Raw genomic sequence first — 19,151 nt, 5'->3', positions numbered from 1 at the left:
ACAAAATCGTCCCCTCTTACATAGGCGTGTAGATACCTGTTACGTAGGGGGCATGGTACGGATGTAACTAGTCCTAAGGTGCACATCTCTATGACTACATGACTTTGGCAATTGGTTGGGTTGGGGTGTTGAAGGGAGGGGGGTTAGATTGAACTATGTTAATTTTTTTTTTTGATGGCCCTGCGTTGCTGCTGCTGGGATGGCACGTTGCCTACGGGCTTTATGGTTTAGATTGTACTGTAAAAAAACTTGGTAAAAAGAATTAAAAAAAAAAAAAAACTTAAAATGTATAAAACTCCCTAAAATAGAGCTCATCCTGCTAGGCCATAATTACTACAAACTCATACATTTACAGTATAGAATGTACAATTTATAATAAATATCTTAGGCCAAACTGCAGGAAATAAGAAGCAGGTCTCTATGCGTTTTGCCATTCTTTGGCTTCCTCAGGAGACCAAGGATATGACCGTAGCCTTAATCAAATCACTAAAGCAGTTGGTTAGAAAAAGAAAAAAAAAGAAAAAATTCCTTGCAAGGCAATGTCATAATGTGCTAGTATGAACCTTCAGAGGGCATGCGCCGGTGACGTCACCGGCTGCATCCAGTTGAAATATCTCCCAAACACCGCAAGTTTAGGAGACATTCAACGTACCATCCTACAGGTAAGCCCAATTATAGTCCAAAATACAAAAAAAAAAAAAACGACTTTACTACCACATTAAAGCAGAACTGAACCCTTGTCTGCATGTTCACAATCCTCCCCAGAATTTAAATAGAGCAGTGCATGCGCAGCTCCATTTCTAGTACAGTGCCAGTGTGCCAGGATGAATGACACTGCATGTCGGAATTCAGCGCCGGAGAGAAGGTGCCAGTGTGGGACCTCATTGGCATTGGACCGTTGGAGCAGAGGTAAGATTTTGTACCTTTAGTTCCGCTTTAACCCTAAAATTTTACTAAATTAGATTCAAAAGTAAGTTAGATTTAAACTCTAACTGAATTACATTTAGTTTACTACAGCATCGTGTATCATACATTAATTGCCATTTAGTGCTAGTTCACACCAGACGCAGTTCCGTGTGCTTTTTTTCTGTACAAATACGTGCACAGTGTTTTCAATGTATTCCAATGGCTCTAGTTCACACCATGCAGTCAGCTTCCGGTCAGTTTGTGCACCAGAAACTGACTGCATGGTGTGAACTAGAGTCATTGGAATACATTGAAAACACTGTGCATGCATTTTTAGTGCAGAGAAAAAGTGCACAGAACTGAACGGAACTGCATCTGGTATGAACTGGCCCTTTAAAAAAATTCAGTTTTTATTGCATTGCACCGGTGATCTGCAGTCTGTTATATGCACTGCACTCCAACAATGGCTGGATAACCCTTTTCAGATCCGATTTGCTGAAAGTGACAACAGCGACCATGCTTTGGTAATGTGTGCTAAAGCGACTACTCGTGTCACAAGGTGACATCACAAGAGCACAAAGAGACAGGGAATGGACAGATCATTGTCACCCGATAACAGGAAGTACCTGAACGACTGTTCATTGCAGAATTACTGGATATTCTTTTGAAATATGAAAGTTAAAAAAAAAATACTGGATTATGACATTTGAAACTACATGAGCATGCTAAAGCATATATGAGATTTTAGTGATTGGGTTTCTTTATGATTAAAGGGCTCAAGTTAAGGCAAATGTTAAGCATTGGTGACGGATTAAGCGTTATTGATTGATTTAGTGTTGGAGAAAAGTCATGTGTTATAAGGGTCAATTTTAGGGTTTGGGTGAAGGATTTTTGATTTTTTTTTAGCTTGTTTTTAGCAGTAACACAAGTGCCAAAACATGGTGCACAGTAATCTAAAGCAAATAATGTAGACATACATTTTCTATCAACAGACCAATTATTTCACAGCTAGAATGTCAGCAGAACTGGATTGACTTGTTTTACTTCTCTTTTCTCAAACAAGCTCCCCGATGGTTTCAACATTTCGTACTTCAGATGGCGGGGTCTCCGGCAGATAGAAACACTGTTCTTGTCAGATCTAAACTGCCCAATGCTTACTGTGGACAGTTATGTTAACGGCTTTCAAACCACAACTCTTCAGATAGAATGTTTGCTATCTTTTTTATCAGCGTGACCAAAAAAACAGAAGCAAAATAACAGCTATTCCATTCCTTGGTTGGAGAGTATTTTTCTCAGACACACAAACTGGGAAATTCATTGAAATCAGAGTAATGGAAAAGTGCGGGTCCTTTATAAAACTTTATTTTTGCAGCAGCAGCACCAAATCAATGGCAGATGAGATCTGAATGTTTGCAATGAGCCAAGAGTTCTGTCTACATTTTTTTTCAGCGTTCTATAGGCAGCACATTAGCTGCATTTCTTTCAACTCATCAAACCAATAGTTATAACAAGAAGTAACTGAAATAACAAAACAACCGAATACTGCCTCTGTGATACGGTGCTTCATTTGCTCTAACAGACACACACAGTAATTAAAGTGAGAAAACCAGTCAGATAAAGAGGAGTGGGGAGTAGGTGTCACATAGGTGAGAATGGTCTGGTTGTGGAATATAATTTTTCACAACCAGACCATCCTGGTAAAGATATGAATGTTTCGGTTCTTAAAAAAGATGTGTTACTAAACTTTTATTTAACCCTTCAGGGGACCAAGTGCAGGGAGTACTTGGTCCCATTCAAGTCCGTCCTGCCATTGTTAAGCAGCACAGTCGGGAAGGTTGGCTCATTCAAGACCAAGCAGCTTATAAAATGCCCACCACAGAAATTCCCATAAATTGGGCTTCAGACTGGGGTGGAGCTACAGCCAGCATTAACATAAATAAAGAGGTGCTTTTATTTGGCAATGTCCATCGGAACAGGACCAAGTGCTTTATGCATTTAGTCTCCTGGAGGACTAAGACCCCTTTCACACTGCAGTGCAGCTAAAACAGCGCTAAAGCACTGGTCATTTTTGCGGTGCTTTTCGGGCGCTAGTGGGGTGTTTTTTTAAGGTAGCGTGACCTTAAAAAAAATTTTTTTTAAAAGTCCAGTTTGGCAGCGCTTTCAAAGCAGGGGCGTTGTAGCGCTCCCAACCCGCCCCAAAGATGCTGCTTGCAGGACTTTTTCTAACATCCCACAAGTGCACCGCCTGAGTGTGAAAGCACTCATTGCAATGAATGGGAGGTAGTTTTCAGGTGCTTTTCAGAGCTCTTTGTAGCGCTAAAACGCCTGAAAACTGCCTCAGTGTGAAGGGATCTTAATAAAAGGTTTACTGAGGGGGTTATTTACAAAAGACAAATCCACTTTGCACTGAAAGTGCACTTGAAACTGCACTTTCAAGTGCAGTCGCTGTAGATCTGAGTGGGACATGCAAGGAAAATAAAAAACAGCATTCATGATTGGATGCTAAAATCAGCAGAGCTTCCCCTAATTTCAGAGCTTCCCCTCAGATCTACAGCAACTGCACTTACAAGTGCACTTGTAGTGCAGAGTGGATTTTTCTTTAGTAAAATCAACCCCTGAGACTCCATCTTTAAAGCAGGGGTAGGCAACCTTGGCCCTCCAGCTGTGGTGAAACTACAAGTCCCATGAGGCAATGCAAGACCGAGACAATGCAAGACCCTGCCAATCACAGGCATGACTCCTAGAGGCAGAGGCATGATGGGATTTGTAGCCTCACCAAAGCTGGAGGGCCGAGGTTGCCTACTCCTGCTTTAAAGGGTAGATTTAGAAGGAAGTCTAAATCTCCCATGCATCTCAAGCCCAATCCATTTCGGATTGGGCTCCAGAGGCTGCTGACAGGCGGTGAGGAAGTGATGCGACACTTCCTCACTGCCTATATTAACCCCATTTTGGCCAACAATTGCTCGCGATTGCAAGGAGTTAGTGGCACTTCCCCATTGACTTCAATGTGTAACGTTTGGCAGGCTTGCCGCTCACGGTTTGCTACATGTCCGGTCAACATAGCTGCAGTCATGACCTATTGCAGTTTAACTACTTGCCGTCCGCGCTATAGCCGAAAGACGGCTGCAGCGCGGGCCTTAATTGCCAGGAGGGCGTCCATGGACATCCTTCAGAGCAAGCGCAGTCTGTGCGACCCTGCGGGTCGTGTGCGGTGCGCTCTGTCATCAGCCAAGTCTATGAGACTCGGCTGATTGCAGATCCGAGTAAGGGGTAGATCCCGGCCCTTTACCACATGATCAGCTGTCAGCCAACGACGGCTGATCACGTGATGTAAACAGAAGCTCGGTAATAAGTTTTTTTTTTCCTCATGCTATCAGCGTGAGGGGAAAAAAAAAGCCGATCACTGGCTTCTGTCAGAGGGACATCGGTCCCTCACTCAGAAAGCCGTGGTTGTGCCCACCAGTGTCACCTGCCAGTGCCCACTGTGCCACCTATCAGTATCCACCAGTGCCACCTACCAGTGCCCACAGTGCCGCCCACCAGTGTTGCCAATCAATGCCCAGCAGTGTCTAATAATCAGTGCCACAGATCAGTGCTGCCTATCAGTGCCCATCAGCACAGCCTATCAGTGCCCATCAGCAAAGGAGAAAAATTACCTGTTTTCAAAATTTTATAACAAACAATGAAACAGTTTTGTTTTTTGTTTCAAAATTTCGGTCCCTTTTTGTTTTATTTAGCAAAAAATAAAGAACCCAGCAGCAGTTAAATACCACCAAAAGAAAGCTCTACCTGTGTGAAAAAAAAATTATAAAAATTTCATTTGGGTAAACTGTAGCATGACCGCACAATTGCCATTCAAAGTGTGACAGCGCTGAAAGCGGAAAATTGGTCTAGGCAGGAAGGGGGTTTAAGTGCCCAGCAAGCGGTTAAGGTGGGGGGGACGGGACGCAGGTTAACCATGCATCCCTCTTCAGCGGCAAAATCTGTGGGCCAGTTTTTGACCATCTTTATTGGCTGGCGCAGGATGACATCACTCCTGCGCATGCAGGCTAGTTTCTCCACCGACCATTCTATGCATAAAGGTAAAAAACCTTCAGTGTGCTGCTCCCTCCACAGCCCCCCACTCTATTACTTACCTGAGCCCGATCCAGCACTGTGCACGGGAGCCTCAGCTCTCCTTATCCTTATTGGCCAAGACAGAGCAGCGGGAGCTAACAGCCAGTGACACGGTAGCGCGGGGTGGGGCTGAGCCACGCTGTGTCTGACTTATGGGGTGCGAGCTCGCATGAGTGCCCCCAAAGCAAGTAGCTTGCTTAGAGGGACTTAGTGGGGTGGGGGAGCCACGAGTGCCGCCGAGGGACCTGAGAAGAGAAAGATCAGGACTGCTCTGTGCAATACCACTGCACAGAACAGGTAAGTATAACATGTTTGATATTTTTAAATCAAAAAATCCAAAGCTTTAGTGTCACTTTAAAGTGTATCTAAAGTCAAACCTTTTTCACAAAGTTTAAGAGTGGTGAAGGGAGTAAGATCCTTTGTCAGGTTATTAATACTGCCTGTGCGGGCACTTTTATTTGTCCTAACGGGCATTGTCCTCAGGACTGAAAGTGGGAGGAAATCCACATTTCTGAATTGTCACCAGAATAGGAATGGAGGAAAAGTCTTCCAATGGGGACAATTATTCTGGTTACAACTGTCCAAGCTAGGATTTCCTATTTTCTAGATTGTAAGCTCTAATGAGCAGGGCCCTCTGATTCTTCTTGTACCAAATTGTAATGTAACTGTAATGTCTGCCTTTATTTTGTTAAGTGCTGCGCAAACTGTTGGCACTATATAAATCCTGTATAATATTAATAATAATAATAATATTATTATAACATTTTGTTTTGTTGAGTGTAGAGAGATAGAACATTTATTAGGTTTTTATTTTGGGTTGTCACCAATCTTCCAAATTTTCCAATGGAACACTGGTTCTTGTGACATTTCCCCACTTTGGAGGGATTTCTTCTCACTTCCTGTTGTGGCTATTGGACAGGAAATAAAGGGAAATCTCCCCAATAGGACACAGATGGCAAAAAAAAAAATACAAAACAGACAGGGGTTACAACCCTCTCCTATTCTATACAAAATGAAAAAAAAATATGTTCTGCCTTCAGTTCTACTTTAAAACATACTTTAAGATAATTAAACGGTCATGCAAAATCCATATGGCATCCCTATATCTGGAAGCATTGTTTCCACATGATCTGTGTTAATGCCTCAATGCCAGCTGCACACATATACTGTATACTAGGCAGCATGACGGGGGCACATATATGTGTACAGCTGGCATCTGTCATTTGTACGAGGGAGCGCCCTCCTCAGCGCTCCCAGTACAGTGATCGCACTGTCACCAACAGCCCCTGGTCACTATTTACATTTAGAAGCTGGGCTTCTTATCATTCAATCACAGGTATTGCATAACTAAAAGCAGCACGGGGCCCCAAAATGCAATATATTCACCATCAAACGCTCTTACGAAGGCGTGGATTTCTCCATTTACCCCAGAACACAATTCTACGTCCCACGGATGATTACAGGTACCAGTCAGGTGCTCCGCTCTCCCTCTACCTGACATCTCAGGTATCAGGTAAGGACACCAACCTGCATTACTAATCAATGTGTCTAGACAAGATTAGAGCTCCCAAGAAGGTGAAAAGCAGCACAGCCAACAACAGTAAAGTGATCACACCAGAAGACAAGTATCCAGCAATGACCAAGCCCCGAACTCTTCTGATCATACAACAGTGAGGTTAGTATATGGGCACGATTCATGCAAAAAAAAGGGGCACCCACCTCTCCGAACTGCAGAGCAGAGACGATCATCAGCACCATGCCCCCAAAGCAGAGATACAGCCCATACCTGTGGGACAGGCAGGTATAGGTCTGTCTCTGCAGGAGTTTCAGCAGCATGGCCAAATAGATTGCATCCCTCCGCCACCCTGCACGGCCACTGCCACCAAGTCACGTGGAGCTCAGCCACAGACTGTCACTATCCCGGAACCAGACGCGAGCAGCCGAGTGCCGAGCCCGTACACAGTCACCCAACCCGCTCGCTGCCTCCCCTAGACCAAGGAAGGTGATGCTCGATGAGCTGGATTCCATCTCTAGATAGCAAGCGCTGGTTGGCAGAGGGGTCTAGGCTTTTAGAACACGCTGGTATATTTTCTTGTTGGTAGAATTTTACACAGCGAGAAGGAATACTAACAAAGATAGTAGCGTGAGAGCTGTATCAGTTAAAAGTTCTGGGGCTTTCCTATCAGTGGATGAGGTGGGGGTCACTAGAACAAGTATGGGCACTGCCAGGCCTCCTGACTCTGCCCTTTTTCTTTCACATTTGTCAGATTATTATTTCTGTCTGTGTCCCTCTTGTAGAAATTCTCTCACTTCCTGTTTAGTAAAACTGTTATGAGGAAGACAGGAAGTCCTTCTCAGTCATGTGGCTCGTGAGTCATGTGATTCCCCATGTGGCAGCTGCAAGCGAGGAGTAGTCCCTTTAAAACGGACACATAATAACCACTTACAGACTGGAAGATTTGCCCCCTTAAAGTGACACTAAAGGTACGTTTAAAAAAAAAAAAAAAAATAACAAACATATCATACTTACCTCCACTGTGCAGCTTGTTTTGCACAGAGTGGCCCCGAACCTGCTCTTCTGGGATCCCCCGGCAGCTCTCTCGGCTCCTCCCTAACCCCCTAGGAGAAGCGCTCTACTGGGGGGTTACCTTGCGGGCACACTCAAAAGTCCAGCGTTCGGCGCCCATAGAGGCCGAATGCAGGACTCGGCCCTGCCCCCCCGGCGCCCATGTCATTGGATTTGATTGACAGCAGCGGGAGCCAATTGCTGCACTGCTATCAATCTATCCAATCAAGAGCCGAGAACCCCGGGCAGAGAGAGAGCGCGTCCCCGTGGGTCAAGTTCAAAGGGTTCAGGAAAGTAAAACGGGGGGCCGGTCATTGACAGGTGATTTTTCACTTTGATGCATTAAAGCAGAGTTCCACCCAAAAGTGGAACTTCTGCTCATCGGATTCCTCCCCCCTCTGGTGGCACAATTGGCACCTTTCAGGGGGGAGGGGGGTGCAGATACCTGTATAACACAGGTATTTGCACCCACTTCCGGCATAGATATCCACAAAATCTGCGGGTATTTACGCCACTTCCCTCCCCCCGCTGTCTGCTGGGAAACACACGGGTCCCAGAGACAGCAGGGACCATCCGTATTGCGCTGCACGACTCGCGCATGCACATTAGGGAACCGGGAAGCAGGGGCGTTGCTAGGTCTACAAAAGATCTGGGGCTGGAGCCCATAGCAGCGTAGTAAAGAAAGTCATACGCTTGGGCGGGCATACACATGTATATACAGTAATATACGTGTGTGTGTATATCCCAGAGAGCCCCTCACTTACATCAGGGTCCCCAGAGAGCCCCCCTTACATCAGGGTCCCCAGAGCCTCCTCCTTACATCAAAGTCCCCAGAGAGCTTCCCCCTTGCATTAGGGTCCCCAGAGAGCCCTCCTTACATTAGGGTCCTCAGAGAGCCTCCCCCTTAAAATCAGGGTCCCCAGAGAGCCTCCCCCTTAAAATCAGGATCCCCAGAGAGCCCCTCCACTTACATCAGGGTCCCCAGAGAGCCTCCCCTCCCCTTGGGGACCCCTGCAGAGACTATGGGCCCCAGATTCGGGGCTATATCCCCAAAAGCCACCCCCTAGCGACGCCACTGCCGGGAAGTGAAGCCGCAAGCCTTCACTTCCTGATTCCCTTACCGAAGATGGAGGCGGCAGCACCCGAGGACTGAGAGACGGTTCAGCCTCGGGTGCCGGCATCGTGGGTGCCCTGGACAGGTAAGTGTCCATGTTTAAAAAGTCAGCAGCTGCAGTATTTGTAGGTGCTGACTTTTAAAAAAAAAAATTTCGGCGGAGCTCCGCTTTAAGGTGAAAAAACACAAACCTTTACAACCCCTTTAATGACCAGGCCATTTTTTGTGATTTGGCACTGCGTCGCTTTAACTGACAATTGCGTGGTCATGCGACGTTGCACAGAAACAAAATTGACGTCCTTTTTTTCTCACAAATAGAGCTTTCTTTTAGTGGTATTTGATCACCTCTGCGGTTTTAATTTTTGCGCTATAAACAAAAAAAGAGCGACAATTTTGAAAAAAAACAATATTTTTTACTTTTTGGTATAATAAATATTCAAAAAAAAATAATAAATAATAAAAAAACAAATTTCTTCATCAGTTTAGGCCAATATGTATTCTGGTAAAAAAAGTGTATATTGATTGGTTTGTGCAAAAGTTATAGTGTCTACAAACTATGGGAAAGATTTATGGCATTTTTATTATTTGTTTCTTTTTTACTAATAATGGCAGCGATTTTTCGCGGGACTGCGAAATTGCGGCGGACATCTCGGACACTTTTGACACTTTTTTGGAACCATTCACAATTATACAGCGATCAGTGCTATAAAAATGCACTGATTACTGTGTAAATGTCACTGGCAGGGAAGGAGTTAACACTAGGGGACAATCAAGGGGTTAAATGTGTTCCCTGGGAGGTGTTTCTAACTGTGGGGGGATGGGACTGACTGGAGGAGGAAAGAGATCACAGTTCCTAATCATTAGGAACAGCAGATCTCTCTCTCCTCCACTGTCAGAACGGGGATCTGTCTGTTTACATTGACAGATCCTCGTTCTGGCTCTCTTTCCCGCGATTGCGGGTAGCCAGTTGACTTCGCGGCCACGCACAGCGGGCGCCTGCTATGGCTCTTAAAGGAGCCGACGTACAGCTACGGCGATTCGCGGAAATGAGTCAACCTGGTTAATTACACAGGTCCTGTGGCTGATTAAGGTGGAAATTAAACTCACTTCGGCCTGGTTCACACCTATGCATTTTTCATTGCGTCTTCAGTTTTGCAGAAACACACTACAATCCATTTAACATGGTTTTTCCTATGGGTCACGTTCACATCTGTGCATTTTATGGAAAGGGTCAGGGACTTTTTTCTGGTTTTTGGTTCCATAGACTTCAATGGATCAAAAACGTGTATTGAAAAACGCAAAATGCACCTGGAATATGTAAACTGCAACCTGCATAGGTGTGATCCAGGCCTAAGTGCCTTATCATGCCTTATGCATTAAATTAGCCTCAGAACCCGTGTAATTCATATGTGTTCAGGTTTAACTGCTTCCACACTGCCCCACATACATTTACTGTGGCAGGGCGGGCCCAGGAGCACAAAATCATGTACCTGTATGTGATTTAGTGCACGCGGTTTAGGGTGCGCATGCGCGGTTCCCGCTGTGATTAGATACAGTGGGAGCCAATCAGCAATGGCCGCCGCGACTCGCCAATCGTTCACAAGAGACACAGAGCACACCGCTGATCTGTCAGGGAGCTAAGTTGAATCACGATCTCTCTTTTCCTCCAGTGAATCCCCTCCCCCCACAGTTAAAAACACCTCCCAGGGAACACAGTTAACCCCTTGATCGCCCCTGTAGTTAACCCCTTCTTTAACACTGTCATTTATACATTGATCGGTGAATTTTTTTTAGCACTGATCACTGTATTGGTGTCACTGGTCCCCAAAAAGTGTCACTTAGGGCACTTTCACGTTGGGGGCATCGGTGGTAAAGCGTTGCTATTTTTAGAGGCGCTTTACTGTCGTTTTAGCACCGCTTTTCAGCCGCTGGCGGGGCGCTTTTAACCCCCGATAGTGGCCGAAAAACGGTTAAAAGCGCCACTGCAGCAGCGCTTTGCAGGCGCTGGCCATTGATTTCAATGGGCAGGGGCGCTTTAGGAGCGGTGTATACACTGCTCCTAAAGCAATGCAAAGATGCTGCTTGCAGGACTTTTTTTAACGTCCCGCAAGCGCATCCACCAGTGTCACACTCGAGTGACAGTAGGGGCACTTTGTAGGCACTATTTTTAGCGCTATAGCGCCTGTAAAGCGCCTCATTGTGAAAGTGGCCTTAGAGTCAGATTTGTCCGGCGCAATGTCGCAGTCCCGCTAAAATTGCAGATCGCCGCCATTACCAGTAAAAAAAAAAATTAAAAGTCCCTAAATCAATCCCCTGATTTGTAGACGCTATAACTTTTGTTCAAACCAATCAATATACACTTATTGGGATTTTTTTTACCAAAAATATGTAGAAGAATCCATATTGGCTCAAAGTGATGAAGATATTTGTTTTTTACATTTTTTTTGGATATGTATTATAGCAAAAAGTAAAAAAATAATGGGTCTTTTTCAAAATTGTCGGTCTTTTTTGTTTATAGCGTAAAAAATAAAAACCGTAGAGGTGCTCAAATACTACCAAAAGAAAGCTCGATTTGTGGGAAAAAAAAGGACATCAATTTCATTTGGGTACAGAATTGCACGTCCGTGCAATTGTCAGTTAAAACGACGCAGTGCCGTATCGCAAAAAAATGATCTGGTCGGGAAGTGGGTAAAACCTTCCAGGGCTGAAGTGGTTAAAGGGATGAGGTGGCAACCCTAGCGAGGAGGGAGCCCTCGTCAATGACTGTAAATTCTGGGAGCCGTGACATCACTCATAGGCTGCCATGTCCCAACCATTGTCAGACCTACCTCTTCTTCCTTGCAGCCACCGCTCACCAGGGACTGTCTTTGTTATTGATTGCACCTTGGGCAAACATGATATTCTTCTCCTCCTTGCTTGATTGGTCCAGGGAGAAGAGACAAATAGGGTGGGGAGGTGGGATTATTGCAGGCAACCCGCTGCCATTTCACAGTGTCCTGCCCCAGTCAGCAGAGTCCCCCCACGCTATAGACAGGAGAATCGGGGTGGGGGGTGGGGGGGGGGGGTTGGTCCACACAGTCCACTCTATGTGTACGTCCCGGCGGTGGGAAAATCAGCAGGCGGTAAACAGGGATTACACAGAACCCACTTCCGTGGGTAATATCCAAGCTGCTGACAGGAGGAGGAGAGGGAACACAGACAATCTGCAGCTCGCCTCTCCCCTGTCACAGCACATCCTGCTGCTGCATGCACAGGAAACTAGCTAAAAGGGCAGGCAGATGAGTTGTGGGGGGAAAGAAGGATCGGCTGCACAACTACAGTGCTTTGAAAAAGTATTCATACCCCTTGAAATTTTCCTTATTTTGTCATGTTACAGACAAAAACATAAATGTATTTTATTGGGATTTTATGTGATAGACTAACACAAAGTGCCACATAATTGTGAAGTGGAAGGAAAATGATAAATGGTTTTCCAAATTTTTAACAAATAAATATCTGAAAAGTGTGGCGTAAATTTGGATTCAGCCCCCTTTATTCTAATACCCCTAACTAAAATCCAACTAATTAGTAAATAGAGTCCACCAGTGTGTAAATTAATCTCAATATAAATACAGCTGTTATGTGAAGCCCTCAGAGGTTTTTTAGAGAACCCTAGTGAACAAACAGCATCATGAAAGCCAAGGACAAATGTTGGATGGCAGGTTTTAAAATTTTCCGCGGACAAATGCCTGTTGTCGGATTTTCCGAGCGTTTGTGCACAAGTCCATAGTACAAACACGCATGCTCGGAAGCAAGGACGAGCCAGAAGCGGTCGGTCTTGTAAACTAGCGTTTGTAATGGAGAATTAACATTCGTGACGTGGCGAATTATGAAATCTCGAAATGCAGTGCACATTCTCTTCTTTAACCACTTGCCTACCAGACACTTACACCCCGTTCCTGCCCAGGCCATTTTTCAGCTTTGAGCGCTTTCGCAATTTAAATGACAATTGCGCGGTCATGCAACACTGTACCCAAACAATTTTTTTAATCATTTTCTTCACACAAATAGAGCTTTCTTTTGGTGGTATTTAATCATTGCTGGGTTTTTTATTTTTTACAAAAAAAAAAGACCAAAAATGTTGAAAAAAATGTTTTTTACCTTTTTTTCCATTAGTAAATTTTGTAACTAAGTAATTTTTCGCCTTCACTGATGTGCGCTGATGAGGTGGCACTGATGGGCACTGATAGGCTGAACTGGTGGGCATTGATGAGGTGGCACTTATGGGCAATGATGAGGCGGCACTGATGAGGTGGCACTGATGAGGCACTAATATGCCGCACTTATGGGCACTGATAGGTGGCACCGATGGGCACTAATAGGTGGCACTGATAGGCGGCACTGGTGGGCACGGATAGGCGGTACAGATGGGCATTGATGGGTGGCACTGATGGGAAACACTGATGGGCATTGATCGACAGCAGTGATGGGCAGCACTGATAGGCGGCACTGATTGCCAGCACTGAATGGCATTGTTAATGGGCACTGATTGGTGGCACTTGTGGGCAGTGGTGGGCACTGATTTCTGCCACTGGTGGACACTGTATGCTGGCAATGGTGGGCACTGTTTTCTAAACCCTGTATTTATTTATTGTAATCAGGGCACTGATCATCAGTGCCCTGATTACATCCCTAGATGTCCCCCTGTGAGGAGATGCCACTGATCAGCTCTACTCTCCTCACGCTCTGTCAGTGTGAGGCGAAGAGAGACAATTACCGGCATCTCCTTGTTTACATGTGACTGGCTGTGATTGGACACAGCCAATCACATGGCTAAAGAGCCACGGACGCGGCTCTTTACAGAGATCGGGGTCGCGCCATGTCCTAGCAACACGGCGCGGCCACGATCGCCGCGCTGCACGCCCCAGGGGGGGCGCGGGCATTCTGGGACGCCGTCTTATGACGGCGTCCCAGAATGAGAGCTGCACCTCCCCGCCGTCATTTGACGGTGGGTGGGCAGCAAGCAGTTAATGGGATAATAATGAAGCTGCTTTGCTGGTGATACTGATGGAGTTATTGCAAACAAATTTTCAAAGGCTTTTCTTTCTAGTGATATCAAGAATAATATTATTATGCTTTTTTTTTCGGGGGGGGGGGCAAGTTACCACAACACCATTATCCCGTAATTTTTTTAAGATCAAAGATACAACTATGTCCCTTGTCAATTTTACATTGTATTTTTTTTAATGTAACTGCCTACTCCCAAACTGTCATTTGAAATAAAACACATAGCCAAGTATTATTCTCCACATTTTTTTATTGTGCATTAAAAAAAAAAAAAGAAAACAAATAAAATTAGACATGCTATCTGCCAAAAAAAAGTGCATTCTATGCATCCAAAAATATAGAAAATATAACAAATCAAATCATTATTATTTAGCCAAAACATAAAATAAAAGCCTTATGCATGTGTCCTGCTTCTTAATATAGGGGGTCAACAATGCCAAGAGTTGGTGAAAGCAGGGGTCTGTTATCTTGGAGATAATTCCTAAAATCATCTGGATACTTCTCCTGGAGCTCCTGCAGCAAAGGCATATGACATAATTGGTCACGATTAATAAAGCAACCAATTTTTGGTCCAAGAACTCCTCCTGTTCCTGGACTGGACTTGGGTCAAAGCCAATAATAAAAAAACACATTATCTCCTCAGATTGAGCAACATGGCTGGTTGACGAACGGCCGTTCAGAAATGAACTGAAAAGCGCAAAATGAAAAGCGCGAATCAACACTCACCAAACTTCTACTAACACGTAATTAGCAGAAGGAGCCCAAAGGGTGGCGCTAAAGATCAGAAAAACCACGTAGTATGTCACTACATTCCTGTTTGTTGGCCGACAATTCCTTGCCGTTTGTATGCAAGACAAAATTTGGTCCAAGAGGAGGAGTTCTTGGACCAAAATTTTTGGTCCAAGAACTCCTCCTGTTCCTGGACTGGACTTGGGTCAAAGCAATAACTCCAAGGCCAATAATAAAAAAACACGTTAACTCCTCTGATTCCGCAACATGGCTGGTTGACGAACAGCCGTTCAGAAATGAACTGAAAAGCACGAAATGATTTGAAAACCACGTAGTACGTCACTACGTTCCTGTTTGTTGGCTGACAATTCCTTGCCGCTTGTATGCAAGACAAAATCCAGGCACACGCCTTCGGACAAAAGTCAGAGGTCTTGTCTGCGGAAAATCCAATCATGTGTACGAGGCTTAAGTGTGTTCCCACGGCATATGGAGGAGGTTGAGAAGCACTACAAGCCAGATAGTCGCTTTTGACACCAATTGCACTGCTTATTGCTTCTCCCTATCTATGTTTGCATTCCTAAGCTGCATATACTATGCACTGCAGAGAAGTCCTGTTAACTCTTCACTTGCTGCCACCTAACTGCTATGCTGCCACTACCATCTATTCACTTTGCAGTCTGCTCACACCCAAGCATAGTGAGGAGTGACTGTATGTGGACAATTTTTAATCATCACTTTTTTTATATTACCAGCCCTATATGGACATTCAACAATGGTGACCTGTACTTTTTGAACAATTCATTTAGGTAGGTACAGTCATTATCTAGTGAAGTATACGTAGGTGTGCCATTATTAATTTCTCTTCTTGCAGCTGGTGTTCTGGGTACTTTTCTTTGATTTATGTGACCCTCCCTGTGTATCCGGTATGCCTCGGTGTAGGGGTGCTGCAGCAGCAAATGCATCATTTAAGCCTTCATTGGCTGTTACATGTCCAAGCCATTAGGCTGGTTTGCTGTACCATTGTCAAACCTTTTCATTTTCTCCATCAGCTCATCCCCCACAGTTATTACCTTTTGTTTCCACTTGACCCTTCCTTCTAGATTGTAAGCTCTAACAAGCAAGGCCCTCTGATTCCTCCTGTATTGATTTGTATTGTAAGTGTACTGTCTGCCCTCATGTTGTAAAGCGCTGCGCAAACTGTTGGCGCTATATAAATCCTGTATAATAATAATAATCTGCAGCATCTCTCTCATGGCCCCCATACTCAGTCCCCTATGCAATATTCCATCTTATGGCTGCACCATTCAGTGTATGTGAGGACTGTATGTATGTGTGGACTGTATGTATGTGAGTGTACCATATGTAGTGTTATTTTTCCTAGTATGATTGGAGGGGGGGGGGGGGGGGTCAGTAGCACTGGCACAGAGTGTTACCACCCTGAAATTAGTTTTTGCAGGTTGGGATGTCTGAGTTTGTGAGAAGCCATGTGGGGGACACAGCAAACATGTGGAAAAAGGTGCTCTTGTCAGATGAAACCAAAATTGAACTTCTTGGCATAAAACCAAAAGGCTATGTGTGGCGGAAAACTAACACTGCACATCACCCTAACACACCATCCCCACCGTGAAACATGGTGGTGGCAGCATCATGTTGTGGGGGATGCTTTTCTTCAGCAGGGACAGGGAAGCTGGTCAGAGTTGATGGGAAGATGGATGGAGCCAAATACAGGGCAATCTCAGAAGAAAACCTGTTAGAGTCTGCAAAAGACTTGAGACTGGGGTGGAGGTTCACCTTCCAGCAGGACAATGACCCTAACACTGGGGCGTTTTTCAGGCACTTTTGAGCTCAAAATAGCGCCTGTAAAGCGCCTGAAAAATGCCTCTCCTGCAGCCCCAGTGTGAGAGCCCGAGTGCTTTCACACTGGACGGTGTGCATGCAGAATGTTAGAAAAAGTCCTGCAAGCAGCAGCTTTCGGGTGGTGCGGGAGCGGTGAATACACTGCTCCTCCGCCACCCCTGCCATTGTAATCAATGGGCACCGCTGCCAAAGTGCCTGCAAAGTGCTTCGGCAGCGGCAATTTGCGGGCACCATTAACCCTTTATTTGGCCGCTAGGGCGGGTTAAAAGCGCCCCGCTAGCGGCCGAAAAGTGCAGCTATTACAGTGGTAAACTCCCCCCGCATACTGTCTAACATTTAACCCCAGATGTCTCCATAAAGAGGACCTGTCATGCCTTATTCCTATTATAAGAGATGCTTACATTTCTGGTAATAGGAAAAAAAGTGATAAAAAAAATTAGAGTGCAAAACAAAAATAAATAATAATATAAAAATATTTTTTTTAAAGTACCTCTATCCCCTCGTGCTCACACGCAGAAGCGACATTCGCACCACACTTGAGGAATCGCCACAAATGTTATAGCGAGAGCAATAATTCTAGCATTAGACCTCTGCTGTAACTCTAAACTGGTAACCTGTAAAAAATTTTAAAGCATCTATGGAGATTTTTAGGTACTGTAGTTTTGCACCATTCCACAAGCGTGCGCAATTCTAATTCGTGACATGTTAGGTATCTATTTACTCGTTGTATTGTGTTTTTTGCTTTAAAATTCATTAAAGTGCATTTTTTTTTTTTTTTTAAATTGTGTTTGAAAAATTGCTGCGCAAATACCGTGTGACATAAATAATTGCAACAACCGCCATTTTATTCTCTAGGCCCTAGTATAGAGTCTCTGCTAAAAAGTACCTTTTTAGCATAAAAAATTATGATTTTTACATGTAGGAGAGAAATACCAGAATTAGCCCAGGTAGGAAGTGATTAAACAGGTACTTATTTTTAATGTTTTACGTAGCTTTACCTGCATAAAGGGGCCAGCCTGAAGTCATTTAGCAGGACTTAATTTTCTGGCTAAAGTTCCACTTTAAGCCCTTCCAAATGTTAGCGCAAGTTGGTCACACCCACCATTTGGTTTGGTGCACTATGCACACATCTGTTGCCCCCTCATCCCCCTACTCTACCCTCTTTCCCATGCCCATAAAGGGGTACAATTTATAGAAATGAGCAGTCGATGGGTACACAGATGAAAAAAAGTTAAAAACCACTGAATTGCAGAATAACACATCAGTGGGTGCTTACAGCAGTCATGTTTTAATTTCAATGTTATTTAAAGCAGGACTCTAGCCAAAAAAGCCTAATAGCCCATTAAAATTTATAATAATAAATAATAATAATACTTTTTTAACTAGAGCTACACAACCACATATCAGTCTTTCTCTGGGGCTGTCATGGAAGTACCCCTGGGCAAGGGTGTCATCTAGGAGCCTGGACCAGAGTAGTACTGCTCTGCAAAGCCCCACACTTCATTACCCGAGCACTGTCCATTGCAGCAGTCACTGCAGAAGAGGAGAAGGGACCCATGATGTTATCAGACCAGCTGGAAGAGCCTTAACAAGAAAGGTGTTAAAGGGGGGCTGAACTCTCTATCGAGTGGTACCAGTGATTAGGGCCTTGTGAGTTCAGGGGCGGAGGTCCTGAACACTGCTAGTGATGGCTTGTTTTAACACTTTTTTTTTACTGTGTTTTAAGAATATGTAAGTTTTTTTTAATGCCTATCATTTGGGCACATGTGCATTTTAAATTTAAATTTTGACTCAAGTACACAGTCCTCCACCATGTCATCAGTGAGACCAGCTGTCTCTGTACAGAGGTTCAACATACTCCCCACTATGTCAGATCTAGCACTCTGACCATTTAAGGGGTTGTAAAAAATGGGCTGCAGTTTAGATTAGTAAGAAAAACCTGTTGTATTGAGCTTTTTCAAGCTGCAGTGTGCAAGAAGCCGACTCATGCTTCCTGCCCATTGCAGAACTGTAGATCTGATTAAGCAGGGAGATTGCTGTAGAGAGTCCATTGCTCCCATAGAGGATGCAATAGTTGTTGGCTGCAGCTTGCTGCCTGAGAGGGAGGACTTTGTATTTACTTTGAATTTTTTAATTATAGACAAAACAAGTAAGACATTTAAAAAATTTACTTTTACTGCATACTTAATGTGTCCAAGAAATTATGGAAAAAAATATATTTTGAGCTTTAAAAGGATAGTCTAGTGATTTTGTGCGTATTTTCTTTCTTTAGTATGGTCGAGACTGAAAAATACTTCTAAAGTAATTTTTGACAGGTAAATATGATGGTTTGGATGTTTTTTGTACCAGTATCTCCTTAGCTCTTTTGTTGCAAAAAGCCTTTTGTTTACATAACTCAGTAGCTCAAGCTGAAATTTACACACATTGATTCACAGCTGTGATTAATCCCTTATTTGATGTTTTTTACAGCATTTCAGGGAATTATGTGTTTTGCGATCTCCAGTTAAGTAAGACAGGCCATAGCTGATACAATTATTTTTCTTTCCAGCACAGGTTGAAGGAAAGAAAATCGCTTGATTCCCCTATCAACACTCCTGTGGAGCTATTGTGTTCTCCCGACGGGGTTGGGTGGCACAGGGAGCCTTCCCAGCCAGCTGAACACAATGATCGCTGCTAGTGGCTATAGCTGCTGGCAGTGATTGCATGCAAAAAAAAAACAACAGGCTGTTTGTACTGAAGTTGATCAATTGAATATAAAAAACTTTACTGAATACTATTGTTACATGTATTAACTGCATGTTAATAACAAAATGTACC

The 19,151-nt window shown here is 44.2% G+C and overlaps 1 protein-coding gene and 1 long non-coding RNA gene across 2 annotated transcripts in view; one reads left to right on the top strand and one right to left on the bottom strand.

Moving 5' to 3' along the window:
* Window positions 1-6,965, bottom strand: part of GNPTAB (N-acetylglucosamine-1-phosphate transferase subunits alpha and beta) — a 207,394-nt gene extending 200,429 nt beyond the window's left edge. The window contains exon 1 of the mRNA XM_073620327.1: window positions 6,742-6,965. Coding sequence (XP_073476428.1) covers window positions 6,742-6,858 — 117 coding nt within the window. The 5' untranslated portion in view covers window positions 6,859-6,965. The remainder of the gene's footprint in view (window positions 1-6,741) is intronic.
* Window positions 6,787-18,649, top strand: LOC141132206 (uncharacterized). The gene is made up of 3 exons (XR_012242869.1): window positions 6,787-7,104; window positions 15,230-15,283; window positions 18,607-18,649. It is a non-coding gene; the product is annotated as an uncharacterized lncRNA (long non-coding RNA).
* Window positions 18,650-19,151: the final 502 nt, after the last annotated feature.

Source organism: Aquarana catesbeiana, linkage group LG03, assembly GCF_042186555.1.
Source record: "Aquarana catesbeiana isolate 2022-GZ linkage group LG03, ASM4218655v1, whole genome shotgun sequence".
In the NCBI taxonomy this organism is placed as follows: Eukaryota; Metazoa; Chordata; class Amphibia; order Anura; family Ranidae; genus Aquarana; species Aquarana catesbeiana.
This window is presented reverse-complemented; position numbering and strand designations above follow the sequence as displayed.